General features: G+C 39.0%; 1 protein-coding gene across 4 annotated transcripts in view; it reads right to left on the bottom strand.

Moving 5' to 3' along the window:
* Positions 1-13,802, bottom strand: part of LOC126778345 (mitoferrin-1) — a 32,471-nt gene that overhangs the window by 7,563 nt on the left and 11,106 nt on the right. For 3 of the 4 annotated variants that reach the window (XM_050501848.1, XM_050501849.1, XM_050501851.1), the window contains 2 exons: positions 8,423-8,553; positions 7,180-7,236 (listed from right to left, as the gene is read on the bottom strand). In XM_050501848.1, the coding sequence (XP_050357805.1) occupies positions 7,180-7,236; positions 8,423-8,553 (188 nt within the window). Of the gene's footprint in view, positions 1-7,179; positions 7,237-8,422; positions 8,554-9,081; positions 9,179-13,802 lie in introns of those variants that run through there. The other variant, XM_050501850.1, reaches the window with a different exon arrangement.

Here is a 13,802-nt window from a genome sequence, read left to right as displayed (position 1 = left end):
AAGGGAGAGCATATCATTGATATGCAAAAGAAAGAGTGTGGGAGATAGCACAGATCCCTGGGGGACCCCAGCATTCACTACATAGAATTGTGAAGCGTAACCATCTACTAAAACACGAAGGCTACGCTTGTGTAGGAAGCTGGCAATCCAGGTGCATAGCTGAGCAGGCAGACCATATGCCGGTAGCTTGGAGAGAAGACTTCTGTGCCAGACCCTGTCGAAAGCCTTAGAGATATCGAGGCTGACAGCCAACGATTCTCCATGCTTGTCGATAGCTTCACCCCAGAGGTGTGTTACGTACGCTAGAAGATCACCTGTGGACCGTTTTGGTCGAAACCCGTACTGACGATCATTAATTAGACAGTGATCTTCTAGGTAATGGATCAGTTGGTTGTTTAAAATCCGTTCCATCACCTTACAAAGTACTGAGGTGATAGCTATTGGCCGATAATTTGCCGGGTCAGACCGATCCCCTTTTTTGGGAACCCCTTGCACATTAGCTCTTCTCCAAGCCTCCGGCACACTTCCCGAAGAGAGAGAAAGTTGGAACAGGCGCGTTAACACAGGAGACAGCTCCGCTGCGCACTTCTTCAGCACTATGGCTGGTATTCCATCGCCGCTAGCTTTCCGTACATCAAGTGATTGCAGCTCCGCACGCACATCACGTTGCCTGATTTTAATGTCAGGCATCGTATGGCCACATGCAGGTATTGTAGGTGGCAGTGCACTACAATCATCGATGACGGAATTGTCGGCAAAGAGCTTAGCCAGGAGATCAGCTTGCTCTTGCGGACTGTGAGCTAGCGATCCGTCCGGATTTCTGAGCGGTGGCAGCGAAGGTTGGCAGAAATTGTTTTGCACAGACTTGGTCAGACGCCAGAAGCTACGGGAGCCCCTAGGATGCGAAACAAGGTCATGACCAATCTGTACAATGCGCTGTGCATCCGCTCTCGTGTATGCCTTTCTACAGGACTTGGAATTTTTATTATAGTTTGCTTTCAGTGAGTCAATGTTAGATGCCCCGCTAATGCAGCCGTTGATCCACTTGCGATATGCCGCCTGCTTAGCTGATACAGCATCGGCACATTCACGAGTGAACCAACGGTTACGCGTACTCCTACTGACGAGATCTGAGCTAGGAATGTAGTATTCCATTCCCAGCATGATCTCGCCAGCAACAGCAGCGGCACTAGCTGTCGGGTCATTCCCACTGAAGCAACGTTCCTTCCAAGGGACCGACGCATAGTAATCGCGCATACCGTCCCAATCCGCCGACTTATAGTGCCAAACGCGACGTTTGCATACCGCTAGTGACGGCAGCTCGGCCTGTGGCACTCTGGTAGAAATAAGGCTGTGATCCGAAGAGCCAAGAGGAGCCTGAACCACAACCTGATATTCCACCGGGTGAGAAGTCAGCAGAAGGTCCAGTAGAGAAGGTGCTTGCCCATCAATGTCTGGGATCCTGGTGGGCTGATCAACCAGTTGGGTCAAGTCATGTGTGAGAGCAAAAGCATGAGCAGTCCTTCCAGCATGGTCAGTTTTGAGGGATTTCAACCAGGATTCGTGGTGAGCATTAAAGTCCCCCAAAAACACCAATTCCGCGTTAGGAAATTGCTCTTGCGCAGCATCTGCCACCCGACTAAGATAAGTTATGGCAAATATTCATAATAAAGGTAATAAAATATACCACGAATTTGTTAGGATTCAAGTTATTAATTATTTGATGTAGATATTTTATATATTACAGAACATTGGCGCTTCAGTTATCAGTTCCCACGGTATTTTATTTTATTTTTATTTTATTTATATTTGGGAAACATACAGTGTGTTATTACATAGAATTAAGGAATTATTACTAAATCATAAACCAATAAAGTTTCCACTTAAAAATAGTACAAATGTTAGAGTATGCATGTAAAAAAGACAACAGAATTATTTTATCCAAAGGGGCTTCGAATTGTTTTGACACGCGCACTGCCGTCCGTGTACCGTCGGTCGAGCGCTAACGTTTAGTATCGCGACAATAAACATCCACTATTAGTGAAGTTTATCGATCGGTTCCGGTCCGGTCGGTCGTCCTATTGTGTACGCAGAACGACAAAATACATACTAATGATACAGAATCGCGAATGACACGATTACAGGCGCGCATCAGGCTCACGACTCTGGCGTCCCGTCAGGTTGCCCGTCCATATAATACAAACCGGACTCCGCATTCGATCAGTACACTTCGTTCTATACATTATATATTTCGGACACATTTTTGACTTTTACAGCATTCCGCATCGTTTCTCCCTCTACAAACCAAATTTCATCAAATACAGTTTAATGGTTTTTAGAGTTCCTTTCGCAATTACAATACAAGTATAAGTGGATGTTACATCTCTTTGAAACAAATATTGTTTGACCGATCACAATGAACATGGAGGCACATTGGTATATTTTTACTATTTTTTAAATCTCTACTGGGTGGCGCTGCAACACATGAACTTGTATACCGTTCAGTCGATCGCCGTGACATATGTATTTATAAACACGCAAGACAACGACTGCTGGGCTTTACCAGTAATACACGTGTCATTAAAGTCCAACTTGAATATCGTAATACGTACTTTGACGATATCGCGGTCTATAAATAACGACTAAGCCGCCAAGTGACACCGAGTCAGTCCGCGGCCTTGAACTACGGAGAGCTGCTCGTTACTTGTCATACAATTGTTAAAATGTAAATGTTCAATCTATGACGGTATAAGAACGTTCTATTCGACACGGATAATATTATTCGTCACTGACAACATCCGACCGATACATTAGCCTAATCACATTTTATTGTTGTAATAATATTGTTAATAAACATCAACATCGTCATTGTGTTCTGTTGCTTGCTGTCCATTAAATAAGAATACATTTAAATTTCAATATAACGAAACAATCTGTGCAAACAAAACAAGTAACTCACTTCACACTGTCACTTGTGACAGTCCGTGGCAAGTGATGTAGTCACATCGGAACAAGTCGCGTTCGATGATATAAGGAAAGGAGAGATCGATCGAATGGATGAGACGCGCGATCTAAGCCAACGTTCGGCGGTTATCATTCAGGCGGACCTGGTTTAGAAGTGGGCAATGGTGGTTTATGAGCTTAACTTTAGTAGTAGGTGAAGGTTTCATGTATCCGCGGGGCAGAACTGTCTCGTCCAGCGTGATGAAATAGACTTGCACCCCTTTCCTCAAGAGAGAAGGGCTGCCCGGTATCAGTACATTACTTCTTATAAATTAAACAAATATTTGTCCACATAAGCACAAAGAAAACATCAAATAAATCCAATGAATTAGATTGTATGTCAGTAGAGTAAGCAATGTGACCGCGACTGCACATCGTGATATTAATTAAGACGCTGACGCATAAAATGGTAGTCATATGATTCGAACATCCCGCAGTCTCCGGCGCCGTCCCCGGTGCCCGGAGAGAGAGACGGCGCGGACAGTAATCAGTTCGACTTCAAGTAGGTATTCTTCGAAGAGTTTCGTATCTGAGGAAAATGTGTCGCTTATCGGCACTCGCTGAGCACTACTTTATAATGTAAATAATACAATTACACGCCTCATAAAATACGTTATCGCGTCGTCGTCGGGGTATCTGCACGCGCGGTTGACTCTATAATAATAACCTATACATGTTAAATATATTTTTCATGATTAACTTTTACATGATCTACGTCACCCGTTATCTATCACGTGTTCCTGCACCGAAGACGGCGCCGGTCGCCGGTCAGCGTCTAACAACAACACATAAGAAACACTCGACGTCTGGCGCGCTACTTGAACTCTTACATTATTATTTACTCGTTTGAACGATCCCCTTCAAATGAAAACATTCTGTTACAAACATGTCAAGTCACTTTAAAATAATGTTTTTGAACCAATTTTAGGTTTTATGAAAAGAGTTTTTATTTATTATTTACTTCTTTTTTTTAATAAAGATTTTTCGACTATTTTAAACGACATTCAACTGGATTAGACGAGACCGACGGACACGAAGATAATACGGAACTACCGTTTTTAGAAAGCGGAACCCTGTGCATGGTAACTCAAGAATGACACTGAAAAAACAATACACGACAGGGCGCTAGGGTTCAGCGCGATCCATATTAATTAGGACCAGTCTTACGTGTTATCGAAATTAGCATACCGTACACCTCTATGTCACAAATACTTCAATTATATCAAAGCTAATTAATTCCCTAGTTTTACGTAAATTCGATATTCACCTGTTAATATGTTGATATATAGTTTAAATGACGTCACAGATCGATAGAGCGCGGGCCGCGACTCGTGAGCGAGGCCAGGGTCACATTTACACAAGTAATTATGTCACACATTAAGTAATTCATTGACTCCGCAGTTTAACCTGCGCTTGGCGGAGGTTCACCGTCGACGCACGTTTACTAGTTTGCGGTTGCATACCACGAGCCACTCGTCGCGGTTTCGTACGGGGAATCTAGGAGTTCATCCCACGACATTATATTAATTAATTAGCGATTTAATTAATTATTATCATGATATTATATCACTTCGTTTGCAGTTTCGTCTTAACGGATCTATCAAAGCATACATCCTAAATTAGTGACAAAAAGCAACATGGACAATAATAACATTTTTTAATAAAGAGAGAAATTGAACGAATCCAGAAAAGTTTTTTTCGACTTTGTTTCAAACTCCTTTAAAATAGCGCGCTTTGGGCAAGATACATAAATAAAATACAATCACTTTTTATGTAGGATCTACATTTAAGTTAATCTTGTAAAATGACGTTTAAAAAGTGCTCGCCAGAGACTACTTGAATAAAGTATATATTGATTGGATTGCGCTACCTGAGAGTGTTTTAATCTCCAACACACTCTATTTTATATATCAAGTCTATGCCTGTAACTACTAAACAAATGGAAATCATTTTCCTTGCGCGACAGTTCTGCAGCGCCCGCGCTTTCGAGACGTATATGTATGTAAATGAGAGCTTTAAAAGGAAGCGAAACAAGGATACTATTACAATAAATATTCCAAACACAATTGTATCTCGTATATATATATAGTGATATTCGTTAGATAGTGATATCAACCAATTTTGGGTACCGTAACCGTAACCGTAACAGCCTGTGAATGTCCCACTTCTGGGCTAAAGGCCTCCTTTCCTCTTTTTGAGAAGAAGGTTTGGAGCTTATTCTACCACGCTGCTCCAATGCGGGTTGGTGGAATACACATGTGGCAGAATTTCAATGAAATTAGACACATGCAGGTTCACGATGTTTTCTTTCACCGTAAATCACGAGATGAATTATAATCACAAATTAAGCACATGAAAATTCAGTGGTGCTTGCCCGGGTTTGAACCCTCGATCATCGGTTAAGATTCACGCGTTCTTACCACTGGGCCATCACGGATTCTTCTCTTTCATCTTCGGCATCAATTTTGGTTATCATCCACCAATTAATAAATTAATTCGTTCTAGTGACTTTATTTACTTTTCATTCAGAGCACCATTTGAATTTTTTTATTTAATTCCTCTTAATCAGCAATCAAACTAAACGCTAAGACCAAAGGGAAAAAGGGTAGATGACGTAATTAACTGTCGAGCTGTATGAGTGACATCGCATCGACCTAACGAATGTAATTATAGAATACACTCGAGAGATTTCGCACAGCAACTCTCTCGGGTAACTGTCTATAGAAGTCTTAATATACGGGAACAATCGCACGCAATGTACACAGGACCTGCCCGCTCGCGGCAATTGTTATAACAGAGTTATACTTCTATTTATTGCTCGGTTAGCTCTCATAATTGACAATTGATAATAAAACTTTTATAATATATATTATAGCTCAGGCAGTATATATATTTATTAATTATATTTAATTTACATATGTTAGGCTACGTTATTTAATGGGAACGTTAACCTAACTATACAGAGTTTCTTGCCGGATCTTCGCGGTAGAACCTACATTCCGAATCAGTAGTAGCTTGATATTAATTTAATTTTATAAAATGACGAAACAAAAAGTGCTTGTAAGAGTGTACGCGAATAAAATACACATGTTATTGTGATATTGAATAATCACATTACAAAAATTACTTGATTATTTTAATGTTCACAAAAATACGAATAGCGGTGACACGCGTAAATGCGTTATTGTGACGATCACTCTCAACAATATGTGCAGCAACATCTTACTAAGGAGTGGGTTTGAGGAAAATGTTCGCTTACGAGTACAAAAACCCGCAGGAAAGTCTATTCTTAACGATAGCAACTGCAGTTCTAATAAATAAATATAAAGGACACGAGTGAACAATACGCGCGCAGCATGACGCAGCACTCGCAAATACATTCCGTGGAGAAGTGCCGCCGACAGATACAACAAACACGTACAAGATTCATTTCAAAGAAAATCTATAAACACGGAGCCCGACCGACAGACGAACCGACGAGGAGACCCGCAGTATGATCGTTACATTAAGCAACCCCGCTCTTAATAATTGTATCAAGTCATTCTTCACTACAATTGGATTAAAATTGTAATTTTTTCTGCCTGCGTAAAGGAAACGCTGGCTCACTGGGTAATCTCTCATACGAGGACACACCTGGTTATAGTTATTTTTGTGTTGTCCAAAAAAAGCTTTAAAAAATAATTTGTGTGATTATTTATTTATAACTGTTTAGTTGTTTACTTCGTCTGCGTAACCTGTACTCTAAATAAACTTGTTATTATTATTATCACCGAGCGCTGCGTTATGTCCCATGTATATGTAGTACCTACAGCGTTCTATGCTGACGACATATTATATTTCACGTTGCTCGGTAATGAGATGGCTCACGCGTATAAATCAATATAATTAGACGGAATTACATGTAACCAGAACCGACGGGCGCAGGAAACTCTCTGTCAGATGTGCTCCGACGGAACGACACGAATACGACAATTTAGTTCCACACGAACGACTTAATAGCCGCCAATCATCTTCTCATTGTGACAATTTGTTCGCGAACCTTCCGAGTCCCACTGCAGCGCACTAACGAGGTTTTAGTGCGTTTTAATAAAGTAGCAGCGGAATAATTAACGGTCGGTGTACCGGCCCCGATACGAGATACGAGGGCGAGGACGCGTGTGTGCTATCGAAGCTTACCTTCGGCGGGGTTTGAGACGGCGTCGTGGACGAGCGACGCCAGGCAGCCTGATAAACCTGTAACATTAATATTAATACATAAATACGGCTACTTTTTGAAAAGTTTTTATTATTTGTGGTTATTAAGTCAATTACGACGTATAAAGTAACAGCCTATAGATTTACCACCACCTTGAGCTAATAATCCTCTCCTCTTGAGAAATATGTTTTCTACTTAATCCACCACGCTGCCCCAATGTGAGTCGATGTTATTGAGTACTTAAAGATATAAAGCGCTGTATCTGGCCCTCCAACACCTCATCACCACGTCCGGCTCGGGCTTAGCTCAGGACGAATTCAATGACACACGCACACGTGCTACTGGTGGTAGTGCAGAGCAAGTTCGTCTGTGCCACCCGCTCATCTGATATTCTACCACAAAACAGCAGCATTTGGTATGGTTGTGTTCCGGTTTGAAGGGTGAGTGAGCTAGTGTAATTACAACATCTTAGTTCCCAATATTGGTGGCGCATTGGCGATGTAGGCGATGGTTAACATTTCTTACAATGCCAATGTAAAGTATGTAGTAAGTATGGGCGTTGGTGACCACTTACCATCAAGGGACACACATGCTTGTCCACCTACTCTATTAAAAAAACGTGCACACTTTATATATCTATGGTTCGCCATCAAGCCAATGAAAATTCAAGATTCATTCAAATGCATTTCTATTTTAAATAATTTCAACCATAAACATTTTATCTGTATATTATATTTCTTCATTAAAAAAAAGAGATGAGGAATTCAATAGCGTGATTTTCCTGTTATTGCATTTTTATTAAACGAACAAATGAGAAGTGACAAAGCAGTTTTTATATTATTCTAAACTATGACACATTCGTACACCTCGATAAAAGAACGGAAATGCGTTGAAAGAAGCGGTGCGGTTTTTTTGATCAGACACAAACCTTGGAGTTATAATGTTGTTATACGTAATATTTTATTTCTAAATTTATCCCTGCAAAATCAAATAAATGATTAACAATTTTGCTTTTTACGGTAACAGCCTGTGAATGACCACTGCTGGGCTAAGGCCTCCTCTAAGAGCGGGTTAGGTTAGGTTAGAGAAGAAAAACTTTATCCTCAAAAAAAGAAAGACCCGCTCTTTAATGTTGCTTGAGAAAATTAATGAAACAAAACAAAATTTCAAGCAAGTAATTCTTATGTACACACGTACATGATATTTGATGGACGCAGTACGTACCGTGTGTGATGTGGTCGTGCCGATGCCTGGTGAGCTGTGATAGCGTGTGCTTGCTCTGTTCATAGGTGGCGAAGAAGCACGCGTGCGCCGGACCCGCGCCCATCACCACCGCACCCATGCCGCGGATTGGCCTGAACATAGCATTTAATAACTTAATATCTCACTCCTGTTATGAGTTCGTTCAAGGGATAGACGATTCCTTGATTCAGTTAATAAAAATATATGATAAAAATAAAATAAATGTTATCTTCAGCGAAGACCTAGCAAGCGTCATCGAAACCATTTAGGTAGGTTTTGTTTATTATTTACAATACTTTTTACAATTACAGGAAGACAATTAAGAGTTACAAGACGAGCAAGAGCGAGACCAGCTGATGGTAAGTAATCACCGATTCATTTTTATATAAATATCCAGTCTGAAAATAAATAAATACTAACTAATACTTGTTTGATTTATACAACGAATAACTACACGCTTTTTATCATCTATATAATCTTGTGCTAAGTAATATACATACATATATATATATGCGTTAGTTATTAATGATTTTTAACAAAATATAATTTGACAGAGTTAAAAATATCTGTGGCACTATTCACAGAAAATATAGATATAGAAGTAAAATGCGAAGATCAAACTATAAAACTTTGAGATTTACATTTCAAAACATTTTCGTCTTAAATCCTACGACATCGATACGCCAGAACTCTTTCTCCAGATCTACAATTTAATCTCACCGCGGCACGGAACTCTCCGCCTCGCACTCGATTGTGTCTGCTTTAGTTGTGATTGCTCTTATCTCGGTTGCATTGTTAGCGGCATATAATACGTGGTCCTGATGTGTAAGTAAACAAAGCGATACTGATATTGCGTGTCGCAGCCAACGTGGCCTCGCTCCTTGAATAATCAAGTAGTGGCGACGCAAAAACTAATATCGATAACTTTCACTGACAACTCGGTATTACTTTATACTCGTACATGAATGAAATTAACCCAATTATAAATCATTTAGAAGAATTTCCAATAATTATAGATAACGTATAACCGTTTTAAAAAAATGATCCATTTCAAAATACAGGCTTGCCTTTCTCTAGATTTTTTTTAATGTAAATGATGCCGGTATTTTTTAGTTTTCATCAGAATCCGCCTTGAGACTCTTCTGAGCATTTTTTGTCATTTTTACTACTTAACCAGTAGTTTTAGAAATATATATTATACGATATAATAATAAATGCGTGAAGAAATACGCGGGGCGCGTTGTACGATGCGTTAGTACAGCACGCACGAATTGGTTAGTTGGCGAATGTTTGTATGCCATTGATAAAAAATAGCACGGATAACGGGAAACCAAGGCATCTGCCAAACGTGTGCCCACAAACCCGCATTGGATTACCGTGGTGGTGAAATAAGATCTCTTTTCCTCTTGGGGAGAAGAATTCGAGGCCCCATGGGAGGTTAACAGGCTTTTACTTTACTTTTTTACATATATATATCCAGAATCATTTGTTTGAAGCGATAACGATTTATTTGAAGGGATAAAATTATACGCTACATACTCGTAAAACTATCATCTTGCCGATCACTAAAACCCTTTAGTACATTTGATTGCGTAACGCATATAAGCGACCTAGTGAGTCGCTGACAGTGGATCGCCCGCGCGGTGCCCGGACACCGAGTGGTACTTTCTGATATTAATAAATAAGCATTTCCGCATGAACAGTACTTCCCCTTCTCCTCATATTCTGCCGACTACTTCTTTGCTTTACTAAGCCCTGATTAGTTTTCTCATATATGGATATTTTGTTATAAAATTTATTTTTTTTGTATTAGTAAGGTCCTCTGGACAGATTTCGATCGCGGCGACCAATCTCAAGAGAGATTAGCCAACTGTGCAGGACATATTATAGCGCACGAGTGTGTGCGCAAACACAAATGCATTTTCAATTACTTAACTCTCATAATCCGATGGGACGGCAATCAGACACGACCGGAGAGAGTTCAGGCGCAGGAACAACGGCTTTACGTGCTTTCCGAGGCACGCTAGTGTACACACTTTCAACTTCCAGACTCCGGGCTGCTATTGAGAATTTTCGACAGAAAAACCCAATAACTTTTTATTGGCCCGACCTGGGATTTGAACCCAGGACCTCCGGGTCCTCGGCCTTACATCTAGCGACTAGCCCAACGAGGCATTTTTATTAGTAATAGTATATTTTTAAGAAAAATTTATAAACAAAGAATGTCTTTGTACAATTTCATAACATGTTAAGCTAGCCGGAAACTTAAATGTTATATGCTAATAGTTTATATGTGTAACTGTAGAAAATGATTATTTTAACTTTTAGTTACAAGAGCGAGTCCTTCGGATACATTCACATTACAATTGGAGCTCGACTCAACTCAAGTGAATTTGTAAAAAAATGTGAAAATATTACGACTGTTCTTAGGCTCCCTAATCTATTAAAAATATATAAAATTAGGTACATATATTTTAAATGTGGGTGTTGTGTCATTAATTGGCACGGTCTCTTAGATTCATCATTACCTATCGATCTAATTCCTTATTCACGATGCTCGTGACGCTTATATATTTACTACATAGTATATATTATAGCAGAAGGGTGTTTGTAGTTCGGAATGTACATTTTACTATAACTTTACATTTAATTTCATTTTGTAAAATGACCATTCAAATTAGGTTAATCCGATGTGATCGGATTTGATTCGGTTCTGAAAAAAACGCGACTGTCACAGTATCGATTTCAATAAAGATCGTTTTTTTTTGTTCTCAAACCAAACCAACAAAACTCCATAGAGAGGTGTTCGCGATCTTTCTTTTATTTTGATTGACTTTACGTGTTACGTTTTACGTGCCTTCATGATTTTTATTTCCAGGGAGCTTAATTATCCCCTCGTAATAAAAGGTCGGTAATACCATTCCGGACTCGCACTGTCTTTGTTAAGTGCAGATGTTACAATTACATTGGCAATTGCAGTTAGACTAACAATAAATAGCCGACGTAATATGGACGGTTCGGCCGGCTGTTCACCCATTTCCTTTTTTTTATAAAATAGGAAGGTGGACTGGCAAATGAGCCGCCTGATTGTATGTGGTCAGACATTGGCGCTATAAGAAATTTCAACCATTCCTTACAATGCCATCAACTAAGATGTTTTGTCTCGTGCTTGTTTCAGTTCCATTGGCCCACTCACCCTTCAAACCGGAACACAACAATAATAAGTATTGTTATTTGGCGATAGAGAATGTGATGAGTGGGTGGTGGTGGTGGATTTGTGCGAGCCCATTTGGGTAAATACCACCAAGTAAAAGTCAAGTCATATCTATTTTCACTTCTCTATAAATATTTATTCTTTAACAAAATTATAAACTAATTCAATTTTCCTAAACGATCGACTTGAATACTTTTGAATCTTTGCTGGTACCATTCGGATAACAATACAATAATTATGGTACCATCCGCTAATCTGATGATAAAGCCTAAAGATTTAGTGAGACGTTGTTAGTGGACGTCATTAGGATTATACACGAGCACAAAAAAATGTTCACTGTTTCGTATAATTAGTTAGTTGTCGTATCGTTAGTTTGACAAACATCACTTCACCTTTGTGCGTTACCAATAGAATACAAACAGTCAATACGATCGAGAAGCGGGTTTGCGAAACCGAATCATCAATCAAGCATATATTCAGAATTCCCGCTAAATGTAACACTTCAAATAACATAGAAATTATTAGTTACAATCGCTTGCGTTATTCAACCAACAATTAACTGCAGAAGAAAGAAGACGAAAGAAGCAAACACAGAAGAAATGTAAATTTCAATTTAATTTAATTACAAAATATAAATTATAAATGATGTTCAGATGCTGGCGGCGGCGCAATGTGTTGCAGCGTAAACCTCGCACGGATTAATTAAGGAGCCTCAAGATATTCCTCTGAGTAGACGGAATGTGAAACGCATACATCGCGTAAAACGCGTAAATAATTTATATTAAATCAATTGATTAGAGCGTTAGAATTACGACAATTGCATACGTTGACGTTCACTTCGACCGAGACATTTCGGTTGAGTATATTTTTTTGAAAACAAATAAGCAAAGCTAATCCGTTAATTCAATTTATCCAGAAATTTAAATATTAAATATAAATAGACTTTAACACATAACCCAAACGAATGATGTTTGGGTTATCGCAAGTGTGTTTCCCGCGACAACACGAGTTGTCGGGTCGTTAAGGGTGCCGATGCATCATTCACGAGTTGAGACGAGGGGGTACAGACCCATAAACGACACAGCTTTTAGAAATACTTCAAATAATTAAAATCTATTCAAGAGAAAAAATTGGCAACTTCTTCTTCTGTTATTTTAATATTATACACACTTAGTAGTGTATCTATAAAAACATAATCATGGCGACCGCATCGTTCGTCATCCAGTATTTAAATGGCTGCGGCATTTTGTGCTCGTTCATAGCTTTTTATCAAATATACTTTGTTGCACTACAGAGTGACATAGATATAAATCATCCGTATAATTACAGACACCACCTACATAAGTGATTCGACCGACAAAATTACATTTTCATCTCCCTTGCTTCAACTTCAATGTAATAACATTGACGTATTAAAGATGTAAGAATTGGTAAATAGTTATAAAGTAGTACGTAGATTGACAAAGTCGCGGGTCGAATATAGACCAGATGGCGTGCTGAGAAAGAGGCCTACAGCCAACACTGGACATGATGATGATGATGAAGTAAATATAAATATTTACAAAAGTCTATGTACGGCGGTGACTACTTACCATTAGGTAGGCCATTTACTCTTTTGCATCCTAAATATTAATTTTATCAAATGGTGCGATGCGTACTTTTTTTTTAAATAATTCTTTTAAATAAAATACTAATGTTATGAATAGTGTTAGCGCACAAGTCTTATCTTAGTTGCGTAGAACAGTCTGTACGTGGCAGGACGCCAAGTATGCCATTTAAAAATTATCACAAAGTTATATTATTATTCATAGTGACGTGGACATCAAGCTTGTACCTAAAAGTATGTGGACTGTTTTGTATCATCTTGATACATCTATGTTTTATCGGCACCACAGCGCACACCACACACTTTACACAGTATTTATCGTTTTTGAGTTACACTTAACTAGAAGCAGAAAGTCGTATTTTATTGTATTTTTTATTTATTAATTTATTACGTTATGCATTAATTATACAAAAATGCACACATACAATATTAATATATACTCATAAAAATAATAAACATAAGGAAGCGAATATTTTGTATGCTGCCTTGTAGTACACAACAAACATTTAAGATTTCCATCCGACATTTTGCCGCTGCCCTGA

This window comes from Nymphalis io, chromosome 25, assembly GCF_905147045.1.
Source record: "Nymphalis io chromosome 25, ilAglIoxx1.1, whole genome shotgun sequence".
Taxonomy (NCBI): domain Eukaryota; kingdom Metazoa; phylum Arthropoda; class Insecta; order Lepidoptera; family Nymphalidae; genus Nymphalis; species Nymphalis io.
This window is presented reverse-complemented; position numbering and strand designations above follow the sequence as displayed.